Source organism: Eutrigla gurnardus (genome assembly GCF_963514095.1).
Source record: "Eutrigla gurnardus genome assembly, chromosome: 13".
NCBI classification, from domain to species: Eukaryota; Metazoa; Chordata; class Actinopteri; order Perciformes; family Triglidae; genus Eutrigla; species Eutrigla gurnardus.
This window is the reverse complement of record NC_139936.1, coordinates 18,991,147-19,014,960: the sequence shown is the minus strand read 5'-3', so window position 1 is coordinate 19,014,960 and position 23,814 is coordinate 18,991,147. Positions and strand designations below refer to the sequence as shown.

Below are 23,814 nucleotides of genomic sequence, written 5' to 3'. Positions count from 1 at the left end.
GATTGTATAGGAAAACAATCATATTATATTTGTTGTTGCTGTTTTTGCAAGAATAAAACCAATTTTTAGATTTTTATTATATTTAGAGAGACCTTCTCCAGTTTGTAAAGCAGAGCGCCACCTGCTGTGTCCATGTAGTGTTTTGTTTTATTTAAAAAAAAACACAATTCTTTGTTATATCATAAAAATAATAATTGAACAAGATTATAAATGATTTTTAATTTAAATCCTACACCGAAAGCGAAGTGGACTGCCCCAGGAAGAGCGGAAGGAGAGCCGAGATGGAGGCTAAGCTAACACAGCTAGGACCTGAGACTACTCCACTACCCAGCATCCTCCTGGATGATGTCCAGTAACAGGATAAGATGGATAAAATAAGACTAAACAGGAAGTCGCTGACTGTTGGTCCCACATCTTTACAGAGACCCAATTGTTTAGTTTTGTTTGTCGTGTTTTTCTTCTAATGGACTTCAACTGCCTTTAATCGTGCATTCTTGTGTTGCACCATGACAACAAATGATCCTTAAAGCTACTCATAATCACATCGGTGGTGTCTTATGGGGTCTAAAGCTTTACATTTCCCCCCATAAAGCTGTGAATCCTGAACAGCCTCTGGCCGGGCTGACAATTTGGCCTCATATAAATAAAAGCAACAATAGCCATCACCCTTAAGACCTTAACGAGGCGTTGTCAAGCATTGCAATGTATCCATTAGAAACATAAATGGGTGCATTCATGGGAAGTTAGCGAGCAAAAATGCCAGTTGTTAGCATCGTAATAAAGTCACAAATTTGCGACTTTTCTTCTTGGATTATTGGCCCACCTCTCTCATCTCAATTATTATTATTTATTTTTTTGCTACAGTGACCCTAATACGCCGCCGTCTGTCGTACTGATACACCGTCGTACTACGCCACTTCATTCTCTCTTTTTTCCCCGCTATGACTTGTGGTCATGGTGACCCTTGGTTACTAATACAAGTATAACAGAGGTTTCTGTTAAAATGTCAGGATAAGTTAACCAAACAAGTTCACTGGTCCAATGAAAATAGATCCAAAATGTAAAGCATGATAATGTGTAAGAAACAAAGCGGCTCCTTCACCTTAGTACACAATTGTGATGCCGGAAGGTAATTGATAGGAAGAAGGGTTGGAGAACGCAAACCCATTTAACATCTCTGCTCTGCGGTTCCCTCTCTTCTATTATATCTAGTAAATATTTCTACATTTACTATGTTAAAACTTCACCAGAAATAAACACACTTTTGTTTTTATAAGATGGTGGTTTTAATCTAAAGTTGAAACCACTGCATGTGAATCACACCATCTCATGCTTGGATGAGGCAGTGATATTCACCATATTGTATACAAAGTATGATTTTTATCTATTTTAATTCATCCATATCTGCCCCTTGGTCCCACAGACGCCCTTTGACTGGATATCGAACCCTGGCCTCCGGGGTCAAGGAGCAGACTCCTACCACCACCATATCAATAGGCCTGTGCAAAAAAAATAATAATCAAAACCTGAATTAACAAACCTCAACCCTAACCCCAAACCTTACCCTAACCCTTATTGCCTGGTGTTATCTTGTAAAAACAATCTGCAATTGTTACAATATTGGATTCCCAGGATGTTTGTATGAGGATTTTCTTCAGATATTTAAATATAAAAACAGACAAAAAATGTATGTATATTTTTTGTATTTAAAAAAAAAATAATCTTAAAATATTTAAATATATTCATAATTTTTATCAACAGCCGGTGCACCCTTTTCCTCTGCCCCTTGGTCCCGACAGACGCCCTTTACCTGGATATCCTGGCCTCCGGGGTCAAAGAGCAGAGCTTAATATATGGGGTCCAATGGGACTAAGGCATGAACACACCTGAAGCAGAACAACAGTTGGTTTCTCTGTTCTGAACGCAGCAGTGGGATGTCTGCAAATGATACCCGAAAGCCGGAGACTCCCAGCTGAATCCCTTCAACCTCCCTTCATTCATGTCATACTGGGTGACATTCAATATCTTACTTATTGCCATTTAATGTCTAAAATACATTTTTCATTTGGTATGCCTTCGTTGCTTAAAGGCCTTCTTCTTCTTGGGCCTGATGGATTTTTTTTTATATCAAACATGCCATCCATATCTCCTGTAATGTGTTTCAGATTGTGTCAACGATTTTTTACAAGGGTTTTACAAGAACGGCGGAGCACAACTTGATGAACTGATAATGTCAAACGCATCATCATTACCTACCTACCTATCTATCTATCTATCTATCTATCTATCTATCTATCTATCTATCTATCTATCTATCTATCTATCTATCTATCTATCTATCAATCTATCTATCTATCTATCTATCTATCTATCTATCTATCTATCTATCTATCTATCTATCTATCTATCTATCTATCTATCTATCTATCTATCTATCTATCGTGGGGTCTTGCAGTACTCGCTCTCGTCCACACGAGGGAGCAAAACATCTACTTTGACCGTGAAGACGAACTGTCGACGTCACCACTGAGACTCCATCACATCCGCCACGGCACGCGCTGCTGCTGTGTGGTGTGTTTGAATGGGAGGACAAAAATCACTCGCGTTAGTCCGTCTGTGAATGAGTGAGCGGACAGCAGACGTTTTAGTTGTGACATCTCTGCTGTGTCAGAGCCCAGAGGGACCCTATCGAGCCTGGTTGTCTGCCCCCAACAGCATCACCGGTAAGCTAATTGTCACGGATAAAACGAAGAAGCCGGCTAATATCACCTGGCTGTACCTTAGCTAGCTAACAGTAAGTGATACCGGCAACTAATTGACCGTGAAAATGTTGATTTACACAGGGATTTCTCGCTAACCTGGTTAGCTTACTTACACAGGAGCGTAGTTAAATCAAGAAGCTAACCTAATGTAGCTAGCTTAAGTTAGGACTAAGTGCTGTGACTCGCTGACCTGTCCGTGTGATGTCCGTCCATCATTTGGTGGTATAGTTTTGTTTGTGTGAGAATGATCAAAGCAGAGCCAGGGAAAGTCTGTGTAGACATTGTGGGCGTCCTGCCGAGATAAAAAGAAACCTGCCGATGAGTAATCCTTTAGTCGTAGCATCGTATTACTAGATGCGTGCTTTAGTTTCTCCCTCAATATTACTTGAGTAAAGGTACTATTTCCTATTACTATTACACTTTAGAAATAATCGACTACAAGTAAAAGTCCTGTATTCAAAGCCTTACTTAAGTAAACATGTGTATTAGCAATATACATATACATATGTACTTAAGCTATCATAATTATAGGTGTATAGCAGTCAAATGTCCAGTCAGTGTTTAACTATATGATGCGAAACTTGTATGTGTGACTCATTACATTCAAGGCGTTTTAAAGGTTATTCAAAATATACTTGTAGTTATCAGATTCTCAAGCGTCCATAAGTAATAAATACACATACCGGTAAATACACATAAATACACAAAATATGTTGATAAGCTTAAGTAAAAGTACCAAAACCACACGGTGAAAATACTCCACTACAGGTAAGAAAACATTTGAAGATCCTAAACCCAGCCACATGGTCAAATCAATTATAAAAATATATTTTTAGCTTCATATAGTGTGATAAATAAGCATCCCAGAGACTAACTGATTGAAACATGTGGATGCTATTTAGTATATATTTGCAACATTAGCTACCTAGATCAATCCATTATAGTATTATATAAGTATTATATAAATAATCCTGAAGTTGAGGGGAAAATGCATTTTTTTGCACATGGCTTTTTTTAGGTAAAAATAAATTCAAAGGTCTGTATTTCTGAAACTATGAGGAATTGAATGCTAATATGGTGGGTACAGATGTATAGATCTACATTTAAGATTTTATCCCAGGAAAATCTGAGGGAGTGACCCGGGGACCCCTAGGTAAGTTGGCGTGGAATGACCCAAAAGTAACGAAAGGTGTCAGACAAGTGTAGTGCATTAAAAAGTACAATATTTACCTCTGAGAAAATATTAGTTCTAACTAAAAAAGAGAGAAAAAAAAACATCTTCAGTTGCAGGATAGAAGTATGTGCACTCTGTGGCTTTCTACTTTTTGATCTCTGACCTCTAAACTGGCCTCTGGGTAAAAATGAGGGGTTTAGTCAGACCAAGTCATGTCCAAACCCTTTAATTTTATGATGAATGGTGCTTTGTTGTATGCTTAGGATGAGTGGAGCACATGGACAATGCGTTCGCTGAACCAATATCATGCCCATCTTTCTCTCATCTAATGACAGTCTTGGCTGGTGGTATCAGCCAGAGGGCTGAGCCAAACAATAATTACTGGCCTTGGGTAAAGGTTGATGAGTCGATGCACAGCTTAACCTGCCCTTTGCTCGGACATTATATAAAGTGACCTCGGTTGAGACAGTTGTAGACGCGTGAGAGACTGCTTTGCGGAGCAGACTGCTTAGCTTTGAGAAGAAACTAGCGAGGGGCAGCTGCTGTTTGTGTGTCTCCATTCATAAAAGGTACAGTATACTTTATGCCGTTGAACAAGTAGAAGTTTGAGATTTTTTTTAAAATATAAACTGACTCAAAAATCGCTGAGAGAAGGAACACAAAGGAGAATTGTTTTTTCTCATGTCTGATTCTGAGTCAGCAGACACAAGGGTGGCAGTGCTCTTTGAGCACTATGTTTATTCACAGGCCTATTTTGTTAATAGTTTGTTGGTGACCTTGCTGCATTAATGTAGTAGAACGCCTTCTGTTGAGTTTTAGGGTGGGATCACCAGTGCTATCATCAGCTATGAGCATATAGGGCTATCGGGCTGTTTGGCAAAGCAGGTCCCTCATGTAACGCTTCAACTTCAGATATTGTTCTTTCCATGTGTCATTCAAAGGCCGGTCGGAGGATAAGTGTGTGAATTGTCAGCGTCTACTACTTGAGCTCCTGTTACTCTGATCAGAGGTTTTGTTTCTGCTCTCTCAGGTGGTGAAGTTGATGACCACAAGGGAAATTTCTCACTGAGCAGCTGTGTTTACGCGGGTCTAAGAACTGTGTGTCTGTGTGTCTGTGTGTGTCTGTGTGTGTCTGTCTGTGTGTGTGTGTGTGTGTGGATGTTACTGTATAACGCTGGTAGTTTGGCTGCCACATGTGCTCAGTTTCTCACCTCCAGCTCCCACATTGTCTCTTGATAATAGGAATGCATGCGAAAGTACTTTGTGTTTATCACTTTCACTTTGTTTTTTTTATTTATTACCCTTTTCTTGAGTGGTAGTCACCTGGTTGTGTCGATTTTGTTTGTAGTTAATAAATTGTGGACTTGCTAACAACAGAGACTTAAAAGGCTCACCAGAGGAGAATCAATGCATGCCTTTGGGATTGAAGTACAGCAGACGGTGACTAAATATTTTCCCGCCCTTCTCTTCCCTCTTTTCCCCCCTGGTGCTGGCAAAACTCTTATTTTACATCATGGCAAAAGAAGCCTTCAACGTAATGGTGAAGGACTAACATCCCTGCTGAACACTGCCTGCCACTTCCCACCCCCTTTATCTCCACAGATAGGCCTTGGACTAAATGCGTGTGTGTCTGAGTATACAGTGACATCAGTCTGACCGGACATGCTGACATTTAAAAGCAGTTTCTGCATTGTTTTAATTGGACCACAGCCACACTGAGACCAAGTGTGTAGCTTCACTGTTTGGACCGTCATGCTCTTCAAAGCAATAAAAGGACTCGGTGCATGTTTAGAGTCCATATTCCTGGGTTATCATCACAGCCGAGGAAGCGAGGTGACGGTTTAACAGCTCTTCTTCCTCACTAGTTATCTTGCTATATCCTGGACAAATCAAAGCAGATGCTGTACTTTTAAGGAGAAAAATCAACATTTTGAAAACTAAAAACGTTTCAAAAAGGAACGAGGCAAGGGTTTCATCCAAGACATGCCTGTCTTTGTGTTGTACTAATATTCTGCTGCCTTTTGTCACTCCATAACATTTGTTCACGCACCTTGCCTCTCCCCCTTAATGAAAAATAAATGTGGAAGAGGAGCGATATCACTTTACCTCTGGCTGCTCTCCTGCAGCCAGAGGTATGTTGGAGGGAGAAGTGGGTTTATTGTTGGACGTTTATCCACTTATAAAACGTTTGACCTGTGTAGGCTAGCAGCTACACTACAAGAGACACATTCAAGTCGGTTTGCATGACCATACAAACCTCTAGGTAATGCAATTTTCTGTACTCTATTTACTGAAACATAAATTGGCCATTAATATGAAAACCTTTGATGGTGTTCAGCTAAGTTGTGTGCTACAGCCTTGGCCAGAGGACTTCCATTGTTCTTATCAGCTTCCGCACTTTCATTTAGTCCTTTTTTTAATATTGCTGGTTGAGTTAAGTTTTTGCTGTCAGCTCGGCATCATTGGGAAGAACTACATTTTGGTAATATTTGCAGAATACATTTTACATGATTTGTCAGTTTGTGGATAAGTCAAAAACGGACATTCCCATCTGTTGTTATTTATAAGTGAACTTACTACATCACAGTATAGGTCTGTATACACATATCTCAATATAGAATTGCGTTCCCGAATTGAAGATTTTGTTTTGCACAAGGATAACAATCATTTTCAAGTAATCTGACTGTTATTTTTTGTCAATAATTCGATGAATTATAAAAAGTAAACAAAAGGTAAGAAGCTGAGTGACACAAAGTTGAGCATGATGGCTGGGAGCATGCTGTGCTCCTCTAGAGCAGCTGAATTGGATGTTTGTTCTGCATTTTCCTGTCCGACTCACTATTGGCCAACTAAATAGCCTTGTCTTTATGTAGCAAGATGTACATCAACAAGGAATGCTAATTGCAGTTTCAGAAAAGTAATGATGTGGGATTGGCTCGGTGCTGGATGTTGTGGCCTGAGTGTTAGATTGGAATTTGAAGAAGGCAAGTCGATGGTTAGGGCGAGTACAGAACATTTAAGTTGGCAGCTGCCATTTCAGGTTTATTTTCTTCTTCACTGCCTCTTTTATTTTCTTCCTTCCTTCCCTATTTCTTTCTTCTTCATCGGTGAGTCGTAACCTTTGTTTTATCTGTGTGTGTGTGTGTCTCTCTCTCTCTCCCTCTCTCCTCCACAGTCCACTGCACTCCTGAGGAGCTCGCTGTTCTCTTCAGGCATTTCTTCACTGTTCTTCACTCCCCAATCCATCTCTGCTCCCAGGTAACCTGTGGGCTTTACTCAGCGCACTCGGAGCCTCAGGGCAGACGGACTGACTCGGGCGCTTAACGCTCCATCTATCACTAGAGGCTCTGTAGGAAAAGGTGAGTGTTTCTTCACAAAAATGAATAGGTCTGTTTATTCAGGCCAGCTCTGCATGTGGACCTGCAGGGTCACATGCAAAGCACAAATGAATCAGCGCTCTGTGCGTCGGCGCACACAGGACAGGCACATTACAGTTCGTCCTGTGTGTGGCGTGTGCACATGAAAGTTTGAGACCAGGATGGAAATGTTGGATTGACTGTTGTCGATATGCTTGCTTACTATTTTCACACCCACTTTGGCTGATTTAAAATATGAAATTTCGCAATTCTTGTCCTTGTGTTTGTTTTAAGTGTTGAGTATAGCCAATCACTAAAGCTCACTTGCACAATTAACCAAGAACATGCAGCACATTATAGTAAAAGAAAATGTCTGGTTTGTGTTTAAGAGTGTTACAGTGTTACACACGGATTCTGTGTGGTGAATGGTGAATGTAATTGGCGAATATGTTTATCATGCTGGTTTCCTCTGTGTGCTTAAAGTCTAATAGTGGGCCTTTGGGTAGGCTTTAGGTGTTTAATTTGCTGTTAGGATTGGCCCCATACCAAGTAAACTGAATATTCACATTCCTAAATATGTAACTTGAAAAATAGTTTCAGTTGAATATCTCAAACGGTTTGCCCGTGGCATCCATTTGAATTTCAAGTGCCACACCCCTTTTTCCCACATTGGAATTTCGCATTTCATTTTTTGGCATTTTTGGAGGCCCATAACTTCTGTTCTCATAGTGATAGAAGGCTGAAAATTGGTGTTAGTTCATTGTAGTTTGTACTAGGGTTGTCACGATACCAGAATTTCAGTAGTCGATACCAATACCTGTGAATTTCCACGATTCTCGATACTAATTCGATACCACAATTAAAAAAAAACAACAACAGGACCCATGTACTTTTAAATTCACTAATTTATTGAAAACTGCTTCAAACTGTCAAGTATTTAACACCACTGTGCTTTAAGATCTTTTTGCACAGAATTTAAATTGCAGTACCAGCTGCCAACAGACCTATAGCCATCCAGTATAAAAACAAACAATACTGTGCTTATAAGGCACTTTTTGCATGTCGGCTTGTTTGAATCAAGAATTGCTCCGGATTCATCCGCCTCGAATGCAAATATTATTTTATTATAATATTTATTTATAATATTATATTATATTCCACACGCGACTCTTCGCACCTGTCTTGTCGACGAGCCGACGTGTTGTGCTTTCGCTCCCACCTGCTGAAGCCATTTTTTTCGAAGACGGCAAGTTTTCTTCTTCAGCGCCGCTTACTGCTCTGTGCTGCTCACACGCGTATACTGCCCCCGTCAGTTCCGCCAAGAATCGACACGGCTCAAGCCGAGTGAAAAGTTGTATATTCGGTTCTGACGATACCAGAAAAAAGCAAGTATCTAATTATTTTTTTCGTGTCGGCATCGAATTGGTACCGAAGTATCGGTTCTTGTGACAACCCTAGTTTGTACTACACAATTCTGTAGGCAGAATCAACAGTCCTTACTGTTTGGGTGAGAGATGGGTCAACAAAATCAAATTTTGTTTAGACTGCCAAAAATATTTTTCACTTTTTGGGTGCCCCTAGCACCATGATTAATGAACAGAATTATTTGTTATATTTGGGAACTTTGCTCTTGCCAAAATGAATTTGAAGGGTATGGTACCACTGGTGGGGGTTTTATGGGGGTCCAAAAACCCTCCCGGGCAGAGGTGACTCTTTTGGAACCCCATATTTGGACCCCCAAATGACCACGTGGGCACTTGATGATCCTAATGGGATTTATACCAGCTAAAGATACATATTTGTTCTTTCTTTTAATTAAATAAAACCTTTGACTATGAAGCTCCTTAATATGAATTTTATTCTTCATAATGCACCATTTTTTACTTTTTCCCCCCCAGAAGTCTGGAATGTAGATCAGGGAGAATTTAGTGATGATAAAGCATGAAAATAGTGGAAATAACTTAGTATTATGCTCAGTGATGGCAAACAATTAATATTAAGACTGCTCTGACAAACTTCAGATTCCCTTTTTTGGTAACATAAGGCATATTTTCACCGCTTTTCAGCAAAATCTGAGAGGTGTCATGTACATGGGTGGCTGAGTTGGCACGGAATGACCCCAATGTTATGTTATTATTACAGTTATTTTGTTGAGTATTCAAATCCGTTGAGTACCAAAAATTGGCAGATCAGATATTGATCACATATTGCTTAATTGCTTAAGTCATAATTTGAGTATTTTATTTGTACAATGTTATTGATATGTGTTGAGGTTCAAACACAATTTTGAAATGTTTTCTGGTATCTGTTTTTTGTGAATAAAATGATCATTCAAGTATGTAGTTTGAGAGCAGACTTTTAGAGTTTTCTCAGTTTTAAAAGTTTAAGTTAATATTTCTCATCCCGGCCTCCACCTGCAGATCAACGTCTGCCAGCCAGTAAAGAAGCCATGCTTAACTGGTCCCCTTATGGTCGGGCCAGTACGACCATCACCCTCCTCCGGTCCCAACTGATGTTTGTTCTGGCCCTGGCTGTGCTTCTCTGCCCCTTGGGCCAAGTGACATGTCAGGGGGAAGGTCAGACACAGTCCCCTACCCAGGTGCTCCAGGACCTGTTGTCCCGCTATGGAGACAACAGCACCATCTCGGTGCCCCAACTGCGCTCGCTGCTGGCCCTCCTCAGCCAGGGTCAGGGTGAAGGTGAAGGTGTAAGCGACAGCAGCAATGTGGCTAAGACACCTGTGATAAACACACCTCCGAAATCCAACAAATCCAAGGTAAGAACAAAAGCATTCTCTTTGTGTTGTGTTGTGTTAGTGTTCGAGTTGAGGTGCCAAATTAATGTATGAAAGGATGAAATCGAATTGGTTTTTAACATCTGAGGACCACTGGAAGTTCAATGTAAAGGCATCAACACTTTTGCAGCCAACACTATTGTAAATGATGTGCTTGTTATATTATATTTTATCTGTCCTTTATTCCATTCAATTCCTTATCTCTCTATCTATCAATACATTTTTTAATCTAAAATATGTCAGAAAATAGTAGAACTGGACTGGACTGGACTGCTTGGTGTGAAAGTGGCAAACCTTTCTTCAAAAACTGACATCACTGTTTCTGAGTCTTGGGTGTATGCAGTCAGTTATCTGTGAGCTGTCGTGTGCCGGAACTATGAAAACTGTCTGCTAAAAAAGTGTCACTAATGTACAAACCAAACCGACAAAACAAGCATGTGGCTCTTTCATACCAACCCTGCATCCTGTTTTTAAGGAGGTGCAGGTTAGCTCTCAGAACCCTTAGAACAGCAGAAGGTGTCAATCCAGCTTCAGTCCTGCCTGGAGCCGGTGCCAGATAGTTGAAATATTTAGCATATTTCCCATGCTTAGTGTCGCAGATGATCGACTTGCTTGCTGATATGATTTTGAATAGATTGACTCTGGGTTTGGTGGAAAGATGTAAACTCTTCTGAGCTTCAGAGCTTAGGGCCTCATGTAGATCAGGTGTTCGAATGGAGACAGTGAGTCTGTTCACTGAACACGTTACATTCCGATATCCTCATTATTCTGAGAACAGTTTCAGCAATCATTGGAGATAATATTTTCCTGTTGTTTTAGACAGTCTGCCTGAGTTTGATTCACTTTCACTTTTTGTCTCCAGGAGGTGAACTTGTAACATCCTCCCATTATAAGAGTAAATTCTTGATAATGGATACAGTTTCTGTATGGTACAGTTTGATATCTCTGATAGAAGAATTTCAGAAGTTGACGTCACTGTATGTGTCCTGTCAGCCTTTTAATAACTGGACTGAGACATCATGTCCAGTTTTATGTTGTTAGTAAACATCCATCCATCCATTGTCTACCGCTTATCCTGTATTCAGGGTCGCGGGGGGGCTGGAGCCGATCCCAGCTGTCATTGGGCGAAGGCAGGGTACACCCTGGACAGGACGCCAGTCTATCACAGGGCCGACATGTAGAGACAGACAACCATTCACACTCACATTCACACCTACGGGCAATTTAGAGTTGTTAGTAAACATTTTAATGTTTTTTTTTATTGAAATCTCAAGCAATCTTATGGCAAATTAAGCTGACCTGCAAAACAGTTTATTTAACAGAACCATCTGAGAAGCCATCATTGGAAACGGTTTGATTAATTGATTTGTTCTGGCCAACCAGCAGTCCAAACCAAAATATTTTCAATTTACCATATATAAAACAGAGATAAGCAGCCTGTTTAAAATTGACCAGCACCCTGACCTCACAGAATACTTACCTGGCTAATTCAAATGTTGGTCAAGGTAAAATGGTAAGTGACTGGTATCTTTTCATTTCTAGTGCTTGCCGGTAGACACGCTGGCCATTTATAGCATCAGCGAGCAGTCACGGCTGGACGGGCAGGACTTACAGGTGTTGTGCCCCACCATGCTGCAGCAGTTGGATTCTGGCACCTGTAAGGCACATAAAGAGGAAGAGTTAAGCACTGACGTCTCGCCCAGGCCCACAGATGCTGAAGGTGAGCACCGACTTTTGACTCATTGATATAAAATGTTAGCTATTTGTCTATCATGACAAGACTGAAGGTATTTCTTTTTGTTTCCTGTAACGATCATCTGGTTGCCTTCTATGTATTTGAAGGACAATGATGGTGTAGCTAATTGATGTAGCATATTCCCAATACTGTCAAAATCTATTGCAGCAAATCAATGAGCCACGCTGGTGCACTTTGCGTCGTGTCTGGCAATGAACTTGGCCACTATAGTTGATTTTTTTTACTTAATCTCACACCATTTGTACTCATTAATGCACCGAATCTGGAGTATCTGTAGAAAACTGTTCCCGATAAATGTGGGCTTGACTCCTTTGTAACATTTGCAGAAGCCTTTTTTTTAAATGAAAGATCAAACATTTTTAGAAAGGTTTAACGTCTCCAGTTGTAACTGTTGGGCCTCTGAGAAACACACACAGACTGCAGGGCTGAACAAATAGCATTACCCACAAGTAGCGGTAGACCGATTAATGACATTTTGAGAACATTAGCATCAGGCATTATATATCAGCCACCGGCCACCCTGCGCTCTAAATATTGGCATCAGCATTTTGAAAAACCCATATCGGTCAACCACTACCCACAAGCCCGGGGCAAGAATAAACACATTGGGGTGTTTTTCTGGGACTGATGGTGGAAATGATGAGCCACCTTGCTTCTACAAACTAAAAGTAAAGACAAATTTTATCAGGTAAAGTGCAAGCAAGCATTTCAATTAGTTAGTTTTGGCGGTGTCCGTTGTCCTTTAACACCTACATTGTATGTTAGATGAATATGGATTGTGCATTTTTTTATATACTGGTAGCATTTATATTGTCTATTGGTACACTTTTGCTTTTGACTGATTTGCTTTTTCCAGCTTCTTTATTTATCCAGTGTATATTTGAACTCTTCTGTTCCTTTTAAAATGAGCACATCAACATTTCTGTCAATAAATAATTAATTAATTACAAGCTTTTCTCAATCAACTCATTGTTTTACATTTGTGTTTTCATCCAAATGCAAGACCTTGAAAACACATTTATTTCGTGCGTTTTCAAGGTCTTGTTTTGTCGCCTAGAGACAGTGATATCGTGATGTCCCCAAAGGAGATGAAAGCCAAAATAAGCATGCACAGTAAGCCAAGGCTCAGATTGCATTTTTCAATTTGGCTTAAAAACCAGCACATTATTTTAGACTCTGCAATCGTGCTTCAGTCAGCATATCCTTTTATGTTACAGAGGTCTCATCCAGGTAAAGACAGTCGGGCAGGAAAGCATCCCTGCAACAAAATGCTCTTCTTTCCTTGGCTGCTGACTCACTGTAACTTCATACAGACTTTTGTATGTCCTTGAGAGCCCTGGAAGCCATTTTGGCATCTTCATCCAATTTAAAAAGCCTTTGAGTTCTTGTTGAGTGGAAGCTAAACTGGCATTGCAGTATGCAGCCTGTATAAGAAGCTAGCTAATGATAGACAAAGAATTTGGTCAACTTGTCGTGTGATGTTCTGCCCATGAGGCTGCAGCAGAACTCGTGTCCGAAAGCAGCACTGCTTTTCACAGTGCAAGAAAAACAACATTCATTATCCATGTGATTACTGTGGACATCAATGGCCTCTCGTTCTTAATAAGCACTTACATTGTGCTGCAGCCTTACGCATTTCAGTTCTTACTGTTAACCCAGTTGAACTCATCCTTTGGCAGGTAGAGGAGAAACAGTGTAATGGCCCAGAGCTGCGGCTCAATCTCTCTCTCTCTCTCTCTCTCTCTCTCTCTCTCTCTCTCTACACTGACAAAATTGTTTTCCCTTATCATCCACTCATGTGCCCTCAGCTCGCCTCACACTTGCCCTAGTAGACGGCTTATTTTGGCTTGAGAGCTGTTTTCCTTTGCAGATGCTGTGAAGATCTGCCAGCAGCAGGGAGGCGGATGTCATGGAAATCTCTATTGCAAATCTCACATACCTGATCTTGTCTCATTAGATTTACTGTCAAAAGACAGGTCACATTAAGGTCAAACCTATCTCTCTCCCTAACAGCACTTTGAAATGTTGTGACAATATTTAGCACCACATGTATGCGATCACAACATCATTGTATTGAAAGAACTGTCTGATTGATGATGGCGTGCATTTACTGCTGCATTAGCACGCATTATGCTGGGTTTGTTTTAACGTTTCGCCTTCCTCTTCCATCCAACCTTCCCTTCACTCAAACCTTCAGTGTGGGGCTTTTCTTTCCTGAGCGTCACAGTGATCAATCTCTTCTCCCTCACCGGAGTCTTCATCATGCCCCTGATGAAGACGCGCTATATGAAATCCGTGCTCACGTTTTTCGTCGCTCTTGCCATTGGCACGCTGTACTCCAATGCCATCCTGCAGCTCCTGCCAGAGGTTTGCCTTCCATCCATCCATACATATTTCTATTTTAACGTTTTATTTAGACATCTTTTCACGTCCCATGAACCCTTTTTCTGCTTTTCAATAACAAAAGCCAACGTTGAAAGTCTCTTTATTTCATTTTAGTGCCACATGTTTATTAAAATAGCGCACATACACTCTCCTTATTTTCATATTCCTCCTCACATTCCTCTCTTTCCTGCCTTTGTGTTCTCTTGGGCTCTAATAAGCACTGTGGAAGGCTGTTTGGTTTCACTCTACCCTCACTGCATCACCGATCTGGCTTTTCTGTTTGTGTGCAATGTATGTTTGCATCTGTGTCTGTGGCTTTTCTGGCAATGAGTTCTCGGTCAGTTATGAGGTTTTTCTTGGAGATAGAGTTCAGCTCTCTCTTCTGCGACTGCAGCATGTAGAACATCTAAACAGATTTGATAATAGTGTTTCACTATTGATGGCTTTGGGATTCATACATTTCAGTTTGTGTAAAACAATCTTGAAGTGGGGTGCAGCACTCTTACAGCATCCTTCACATTTAAAAGTGACCCCAGCATCGCTCCTACTGCTACTGATGGGCAAAACAATTTCAAAGTTAATTTGGCCATATTTGTGTCTGCAGTGATAACTAGTGTCCCCCTTGGCTAGGGCAGGACAGATGCAAACTAGGACAAAAGTATGTCTGTACTGTAATTTTACCTTGATCACCTCCCCTCTTCATCAAAATGCATGGGTTTCAAGGACTGCTTCAGAGGAGAACAAATTATCATCTTCAAATGCTAATGAAAGGCTGTGTCATTTCTCTTATTGTGAATCAATGGGCAATGTGTTTTCTGTGGTGTCTTTTGAAATCACTTTTTTTTCTCAGGTGTATTTCATTCATCTGTTTCTTTTCATTTCAGGGAAATAACTGGTTGGTGTTCTCTTTTTTTCCCCCTTAACCTGGTGACTAATCTGATCAAATCCGTTGTCTAATTTGACTACATCTTTGTCCTTTTTTTCCTCACCTTCCCCCCTTCTTTCCTCTGCCTCCTCTCCGTTGCTCAGTGTGGGGTTATGGGATCCTGTGTGTGACACTGATCTCTCTGTGTTCGCTGGTCGGGGCGAGCGTGGTGCCCTTCATGAAGAAAACCTTTTACAAGCGACTGCTGCTCTACTTCATAGCCCTGGCCATTGGCACGCTCTACTCCAACGCCCTGTTTCAGCTCATCCCAGAGGTAGTGTCGATGCTGCCGTGACTCACTTAGCTGCAGCTCCTTCACAGTCCGAGGTTGCTATGGCGTTTCTAGGAAAAGGATGCGTTGTTGTTGTGAAGAACTCATCCTTTCAACAGCAATCATGCCCCCAGTGAATTGAGTAACAAGCAAAATATCCACCATAGTTTAAAAAAAAAAAAAGAGGTTTCAATTATTAAATAGTAAATGCATAGAAATGGTTGTGACTGCTAATTATATTAGTCCAATACATGACTTGAGTGTTGCTGTTTAGCTGACTTTCAGTCTAGGCTGAATTTCAGACTGACACAACCCACAAATATAAGAAATAGTTTTATAAATGCTGTTTAGACGGTGCACACACCCATAATGCCAAGTTTGTGTAATCCATTGAGTCAGTTCACATGGGATGAATAGAACGGAAAAAACATTTGTATACCTCAGCTTGTGGCAGTTTGTGTCTCCTGGAGGGGAGACGATTCCATACATAATTCAACCTGTCTCAGGTTAGAATGTGAAATATCTCTGTAATCTTTAAAAGGACGTCAGCTCTAGTTGATATTCTTGTTCACAGCGAATCTAAATGTGGGAAAATGATTTCTTCACACTTTGCTGGGATTGAAAGTTCACTCTTATCTTCAGTCTACGCACCTCAGACACACTTAGAGTTCAAAACATGCACCGACCACTAATTGACGACTTTGAGAAACCTTGCTAAATGATGTTTGTCAGTTGTTTCAAATAACACCTAATTTAAGAAAATACCATATGGGGTGACGTCAGGCATTAATGTTGTGATAACAGCTACTATAAATACTCATCACAAGCTAACACCATCTTCTTTCTTGCAATCGTAGGCCTTTGGTTTTGACCCTAAGGTGGATTTCTATGTGTCCAAGTCTGCGGTGGTGTTCGGAGGCTTTTACCTTTTCTACTTCACTGAAAAGGTCCTCAGAGTGCTTCTCAAAAAGAAAAACAGGGTGAGTGCACGCATAGCAAGAATTTTGTGATATATTTATTGCGTCATTGTTAGATACAGCTGGTGGGAAAAAGGCACTTTATCATGGCAACAATGAGCATATCCATTAGTTAAATATTATTAAAATGTGCCAACTTTACAGAGCTTAGATGATGATTATGATTACTTTTATATGGACGCTGTCAACGCAGGAGTCCTGAAGACAAAAAGTAGTTGTAAGATGAATGTTATTCATGTTTACATAATTAGTTATGCAAATAAAGCTCTATCACATTATTATTTGGTCAGAGCACCATCATGGCATAAAGATTACTGAGTTGTTCTGTGGCAAGTTTAACCAGTTTAACAGGGCGTTAACAAAGTCCTGCCCAAGGCAAGTATTGCTTTACGTTGTGTAACATAGTATGCTACTGTACATACTGTAGTAGAAAAATGTGTTAAAAAATGTCAGAGGAATTCAGCTTAACCTTTGTTCGTCTTTTTATGGACTGACATCACAAAGCTTTAACCATTCCATGGCGTCAGTGATAACCTCCAGCTATACCTATCCACCTAATCATTGTATATAAGTAGTCTAGAGAAGGTTTACTGGCTACATCAATTCTTTGTGTTCTTTTTGATTTTTAAGGCCTAGAATTGAGTCCATGCTGAACCTAAACTTTGTTCAAGTTTACTGCTATTTTTCCTTCCCTCCCTATATATGGTGAGGTATTCTATTCATGAGTTTGATCTATAATGTGATTGGTTGGCCTGTGTGTGTGTGTTCTCTATTTAAAATCGAGTGTGTTTCTAGTGTGACTTTTACATATTTTGTTTTACTCTCTTGGGTGCGTAGTAGTGCATTTGGTTGTTGTTTTAACACTTCTCCACAGCTAACACACTGATGTATAAGTCACTGTAGTCAGGGTACAGTACTGTTTAAACTTCACTTTAAATTCTATTCTAAAACCTTCTTTACTGAAATGATGAGCCTCAGCCTCTCTATGGAGATTCCCAGTAAATCTGATTACATTCACAAAAAGCAGCCATGAATGTACAGTAAATGGGGTGATTGTGGGATATTTGCTCCACCTTGTGGTTATTGTGCTTTGAGCCACATGGTCCAGCCGATTAACAACTAACAAGTCGACCTGCTGATCCAATTACAGAAGCTCTTTGACCCATATTTGCACCTACAATGCTGCTGTCAGAGCTTTCATTTTACTGCCAAAGATTTACCAAACAAGCCAATTCAAAACTGTCAGAGTTAAAACATTTTTTGGAAGTGTAATTCTGTGAGTAGAAAAACACTGAATTTGTTCTGCTTCCTGGTTCTAATTTTTAATTTGCTAGAATGTGTCATAATGACAACTGACCCTTTACCTGTGACCTTTGTGAGGCAAGCTTTTAATCAGCATCCTTAAAGCAAACTTTGATAAAATGTCACTAATTAAAATTATCTCTAGAAGAGTGAGACAGGCAATGGTTTCATTTGTCTTCAATCGTATGTTTTTAAGCCGTTGTGTAGTCAAATAAAACCAAATAGGAGTTAATGGTACGTTCCCAAGAGGAAACAGTCGCACAAGATGCTCCAATGAGACCAAAGAGTCAACGGACGCCTTGAGGAAGGTTCAAGGAAATAAAGTGTTAGTGATTCATTCTAAGTCAACTTGAGCCTACTTGCCCATCTGTTCTTCTCGTATGGATTTGAAGTTCAAGGTTATTTTGTTTTTGTCATGATCAAAATATCCAGTTATCGGATCCATCAAAATCTATTCTGTATATTACTAATGCATAATTCATTATGTGTTGATCATAATGTCAGTTTTCTCTCTGTCCCTCAGAACCACGGTCACAGTCATTACCCCGGTGCAGATGTGGAGGAAGGCGAGAAGGAGAAGCTGCAGCAGAACGGAGAAGCCAGCAGTCTGGCTCTGGGCAAGGTGGATGCAGGGGAGGGCGAGCTCATGCTCAGCCCTGCACAGACCCCACAGGTGAGGGTGGAGGCCAGGAGGAGGAGAAGACCTCATTTCTTTTAGATTGCTGTTATGGGACAATATTATGTTAATCACATTGTCTTATTGCTTATAACCAATGCAATACTAGATTTAATGTTGTGACACTATCGGCACATGTTGCGGATGAAGGCTTGTTTTAAGAATGTGTCATAATTACAAATGTTGGTTTGCGAAATCAAACCAGGGTAAGTTCATACAGCGGACTGGACCAGCAAAACTGGAAATCGAACCAAATCCAATTTCAAATTCTGTCTTTGTATTAGCAAATGAATTAAGAAACACATCCGTTCAAGATGTGGTATTTGCATAATGCTGCGCACTCCATTCATCCCAGGACTCCCAGAGCCCAGATAGCGGCGGTCGGTCCACCACCGGTGGTGGTGGCTGCTATTGGCTAAAGGGGACTGCCTACTCTGATATCGGCACCCTGGCCTGGATGATCACGTTGAGCGACGGCCTGCACAACTTTATCGATGGCTTGGCCATCGGCGCCTCCTTCACCGCCTCCGTCTTCCAGGGCGTCAGCACGTCCGTGGCTATCCTGTGTGAGGAGTTCCCCCACGAGCTTGGTGAGTCAGGACAGGTATTAAGCCAGCCGATGTTTAATAACAACTGCTTCCTTGAGTGTCTACCAAGCTGCAAGTCTCACCTGATAACATTTTCTCCTCTTAATGTCAATCTCTTTCTGTTCCCAGGAGACTTTGTGATCTTGCTGAACGCTGGCATGAGCATACAGCAAGCTCTGTTCTTTAACTTCCTGTCAGCTTGTTGCTGTTATCTGGGCATGGGCTTTGGCATCCTGGCGGGCAACAGCTTCTCCCCAAACTGGATCTTCGCCCTGGCAGGAGGGATGTTCCTCTACATCGCTCTGGCAGATATGGTCAGTGTTTGGAGGAGATTAGAAGATCTTTAATTTTGATTCCACACACCAGAAGAGACCATTTATAGTTGGGGAAAGTATGTCACATCCATATATCTATGGTCACATCATGGTTATGTCATGAAACTAAATCTGTTACCAAACAACAAAAATGCACTCAGAAATATGAGGATTTTTTTTTTTGTTGCCAGCAGCTAAATCTCCAGCAACACTTCATTGACTTTGAAATTCCTGCCCAGTTTCTAAAAAATAGATTTAATACAGGAAACATAATGATTATTTGACCACATAATTACATACATTAATCAAAAGTACCCCAAAAAGAAATGGGACTATTGTCTGTTCTGATCTCTACACTGATTGCCAGTAGATGTGTCAGACTATTAACTTAAAGACACAATCCATCAATTTAGTATTGATTGTGACTACCAATATGTTAAAGGTCCCATATTATGAAAAACAGGTTTTCTCTGGTCTCTACACCTATAACCTGGTCCTCCCTGAGCCTGCCAACTCCCAGAATGAGGAAAACAAGCGACTCCTGCATGGTCTCTGCAGCCCCCCCACTGGTACAACGGCGCTCCTACGGGCTGTTCAGATTCAGCTCCATTCGTTATGTAATGAATGGAGTCATTTGCACAGGCCGAACTCCTCTGCGCGTGTCCGACAGAGCGCCGCCATCTGTCCCCACAATACGGGCCCCAGCAACTTCACCTGAGCCACATAGGCGAGCCATAGCGATACATCCACCGTAAAACATTGGCGCATGCTGCTGCGTAGCGTAAGCATCGTCTCCGTGGCTCTCCGAGTAGGCGTTGACAGACGGAGCTCATTAGCATTTAAAGGTGCAGGCACAGAAACAACCTGTTCTCAGCAGAGCTCAGCAGAACTCATTTGAGCAACTTTTAGACGGATGAAATTCAGGACCACGGATGTGTTTGGGGCAATGCATATCAAATACAGTGTTGTTGGACCTCTGACAGCTGTGTGCAATTGATGAAAAACAGTATAATATGGGATCTTTAATGTTGTACCCTAGGTGCTTGGTAAATGCCCACATCTTTCAACTCTAATACAGGCTCTCTGTTCAAAATGTGTAGCTGAGATCCCCCGATGATGTCACTGGAGTAATTTGACAAAGCTTCTTCAGACTTGTAAGCCTGATTTAACAGGCGGTGCCTAATCCAGATGTCATATGTATAGTTATAAATACATTTGAAGAAGTTCTTTCTCTCTGTTTTTTTTCATTTGCATCTCAGTTTCCAGAGATGAATGAGGTGAGTCGTGAGGAAGAGGACGCCGGCGGCAGCAGCTTCCTCCTCACCTTTGCCATCCAGAACGCCGGCCTGCTGACGGGCTTCTCCATCATGCTCCTCCTCACGATCTACTCTGGACAGATACAGCTGGGCTAGCCCCGGTCGTCGGCAGGCGTTTGGCCTCTGGAGTTTTGGTAGTTTGGCTGCTGTGCGGCAGGTACGCACATCTCCTCTATCGAAGATGTTTGAGTATCCATTCAAGCAGAGTTTCCACATGCAGTAGATCCCAGGCGGTGAGGGGTGGCAGCCATCTTTTTCATGATTTTTCAGTATTTTCCGGACAGCTGCTCCCTTCAACAGTCTCGAAATATCAACAGAAACAGCAGTCAGCCTGCAGAGACGGGTTAAAGACTTCCGAACTGATGTGCAATACCCACCCATTCACTCACACTTCTCTCTGCTGCCCAGACTACTGATCAGCCATTTTGGCTTTGTTTGTTTCTGTCAGATGTGATTGAGCCGCAACTGTTGGGATTCGGTAGATACAGACAGAGTATTCTTATCACTAATCCTCTGTGCACGCAACACTTCCTCAGGAGGTGTGAAAAGCACAATCAGGTAACAGCAGCTGTATTATTGACGTCCTTGAGTGTTTACCCGTCTGCTCCAGACTTCAACCCCCCTCGCCTCTCCCTCTCATTCATTACATACCAAAAACAAATCGTTAAGGACCTGAGCTGGAATTTAATTTCAGACTTTCCACTGGACTTTATGTGTGTGTTGATGTTATATTTTTTCTACACGATAAACGTGACATTGGACTTTTGAAGACCAAATATGGGCAGTCCATTGGGTGAAGGGCTACACAATTACGTTTGGAAGGGCAAACTTTACTTGTCTCCATCTTCAGCTTGCAGTTAGAAATCCCTAATGAAGCCCAGATCAGATTTGTAAAGAAAATAAAGTCGTGAGTTTGATATTAGTGGCTTTATCTAGATCAGACACAAAAACACTCAACATTTCAACATATAGTTTACCATCTGTGCCCTTCAATAATATAGCATTGAATTGTTTTTTTTATTAATATTCCTTGTATTCTTGAACTCAAAGTTCAAATCTTAAAATCTTCACACATCCCACAGACTATTTTTCCCAGAATGATCCATCTTTGGCAGTCCAGCAATAGTCTGAACTATCCGCTTATCCATGTTAATCACATATAATAATGATATAAAAATTAAGTTGTATACTGTATCTAGTCCTCTGATTCTCTCTGAGTTACACCATATGGCCAAAAGTATGTGAATATGCGTGTACTTGTTGTTGGGTTGTTTATCATGGTCTGCTTTAACTTTCAGAGCTACTGTAAGCATCCGTTTTTCAAAAAATACCTTGAACCGCTGTTCTGAAGATGCAAACTGAATCCTTAAGAATATGGATCAGACAATTAATCGATTAGTCAAGAAAACAATCGATACAAGTTTAGACGGACAACTTTTTAACATTTTTTTTAACCATAGTATTTGCTTGTGGTATTAGTTTGAAATGTGCTTGTATGCTACTACATACAATGAATGAGATGTTAGAATATTAGTTTCCAACTTTGTGTTTCAGTTTCCTGTTTCAACGTGCCGGGAAGCCTGGAACTATAAGACCAATTCATGGTTTTATGGTGAGTCTAATGTTTGGCTGTCCACATACTTTTGGCCAGTGAAAATACGGTTTATTATCTTTAATGTTGCTTTTTTGTTGGAGAGTTCAGGGGACCTGAAAATAACTGTAACAGTATTGTTTAGGATGAAACAGCCATTCACACAATAGCAACATAGTGTTACTGTTCAAATGTGTTGATCCTTTCATATTTTCTCCGTTCAATATTTAAAATTAAACAGAATAAATGATCCAAAACTTACTTTTCTGTAGATCCAATTTTAGCATAGAATAGAGCTGTAGATTGATAATTTTAAGAGATAGAAACTGGGAGCCATGATTGGCCTCACATTAAGACCTAAATGTTGTTTTTCCTGGATGGAGAAGGAAAACTATTAAAGCGGGTACCAGGAGGTACTGTTTTACCGCTGCTTGATATTTAAGAGGAATGGGAGATTATGTATTGTTATTTAAGCCATACAATATTTATTTTGTGCTTTACACCCAAAATAAAATATTCAGTTTCGGTTTACATAAAAAGCCATGACATAAAATAAATCAGTCTTTTTGTTTGTTGTTTATCTTTGTTTTAGTGTTTTATTTTGAAGAAATGGGACATTAAAAAACTGGAGTCAGACCATAGACAAACATAGATACAGAATTTGTAGCCATTCATGATAGTATAAGCTCATAAGGTTTTAGGTCAGACACAAACCAGTAAGTGCTGTAAGTTAAGGTAATAAATCCAGGAGCACACAGATAATAAGACATTATTGGTGGAAAAACACAAACCTTTCAACAGAAGTCTCTCTGTTTCAGCATTAAACAACCAACCAATGTCTGGCTTTCTGGGGGTTTTGATAATTTGATAGAAGCGCTTTTCATATTGTACCTAATGTAATTTATGGGAATCCTCATTAGCCTTCTCTGTGAGTCATGGAAATCTTTTTTATAAACATCCTTTTCCAAGAAAAAAAACAATGTGTCAATTGTCATTATTACCTTGTTCTGTCATCTTAACAGTCTATTTATGTTCCTAATGAACTTTCACCCTGCTTCATTTAGTATATTGGTGTAATATTCTATATTCTGTTTTTTAGAGTCGCTAAAGTTAGCAGATGAGTTTAGTTTAGCCCAGTACTAAACTGCAGGTAAAAAAGAGCATGTTCATTAGCAAGAGCTGGTGGATCTAATGTGACCACATTATCAGCAAATCACATAAAACTGTTGTGGAAGAAGAACTTCTGCTTAAGTATTTTTTTTACTGTATATTCTTCTAGTTATCTTGTTCAGTTTTTCACCAATGGGTCAGTGAAGTCTTACTTTAATATTTTTATTTAACATCAAAATGTATTTGTTGTATATACAGTATTTTGTATTAAAGTGAATCTGCAAAGAAATTAAAGTTATCAGAAATAGTGGAGTAAAAAGTACCATATTTCCCTCTGAAATCTAGTAATCTATGTCAAGTAGCCGTAATACTCAAAAATACTTGAGTAAAGTATTTATTACTCAAGTTATGAACTGAGGTCAATATTGAGGTATGAGATATTTTAATGTTTTATGTATAAAAACAGTGTTTAAACTATATAATATATAATGTACAGGTACAGTTTATAGTGATTGTTA

At 40.3% G+C, this 23,814-nt stretch overlaps 1 protein-coding gene across 3 annotated transcripts; it reads left to right on the top strand.

Moving 5' to 3' along the window:
* Nucleotides 1-2,546: 2,546 nt before the first annotated feature.
* Nucleotides 2,547-23,416, top strand: slc39a14 (solute carrier family 39 member 14). Of its 3 annotated transcripts, none has more exons than XM_084024597.1 (10): nucleotides 2,547-2,723; nucleotides 7,112-7,295; nucleotides 9,713-10,068; nucleotides 11,629-11,806; nucleotides 14,040-14,209; nucleotides 16,281-16,403; nucleotides 18,226-18,375; nucleotides 18,734-18,968; nucleotides 19,095-19,279; nucleotides 20,539-23,416. In XM_084024597.1, the coding sequence occupies exons 3-10, from the start codon at nucleotides 9,742-9,744 to the stop codon at nucleotides 20,689-20,691; spliced, it is 1,521 nt and encodes a 506-aa protein (XP_083880723.1). In that variant the 5' UTR covers nucleotides 2,547-2,723; nucleotides 7,112-7,295; nucleotides 9,713-9,741; the 3' UTR covers nucleotides 20,692-23,416. The 3 variants fall into 3 exon arrangements, with proteins under 3 accessions (XP_083880723.1, XP_083880724.1, XP_083880722.1); XM_084024598.1 differs by lacking the exon at nucleotides 14,040-14,209 and adding an exon at nucleotides 15,257-15,426 and having other exon boundaries at nucleotides 2,548-2,723; nucleotides 7,195-7,295; nucleotides 20,539-23,415; XM_084024596.1 differs by lacking the exon at nucleotides 14,040-14,209 and adding an exon at nucleotides 15,257-15,426 and having other exon boundaries at nucleotides 2,548-2,723; nucleotides 20,539-23,415.
* The last annotated feature ends 398 nt before the right edge of the window (nucleotides 23,417-23,814 follow it).

Excerpts from the sequence above, each read along its gene's own strand:
- slc39a14 (XM_084024597.1), top strand. The coding sequence starts at position 9,742 with ATGCTTAACTGGTCCCCTTATGGTCGGGCCAGTACGACCATCACCCTC. Across the intron at positions 10,069-11,628 it reads CGAAATCCAACAAATCCAAG|TGCTTGCCGGTAGACACGCT; the intron begins GTAAGAACAAAA and ends TTTCATTTCTAG. Across the intron at positions 18,969-19,094 it reads GGAGTTCCCCCACGAGCTTG|GAGACTTTGTGATCTTGCTG; the intron begins GTGAGTCAGGAC and ends TTCTGTTCCCAG.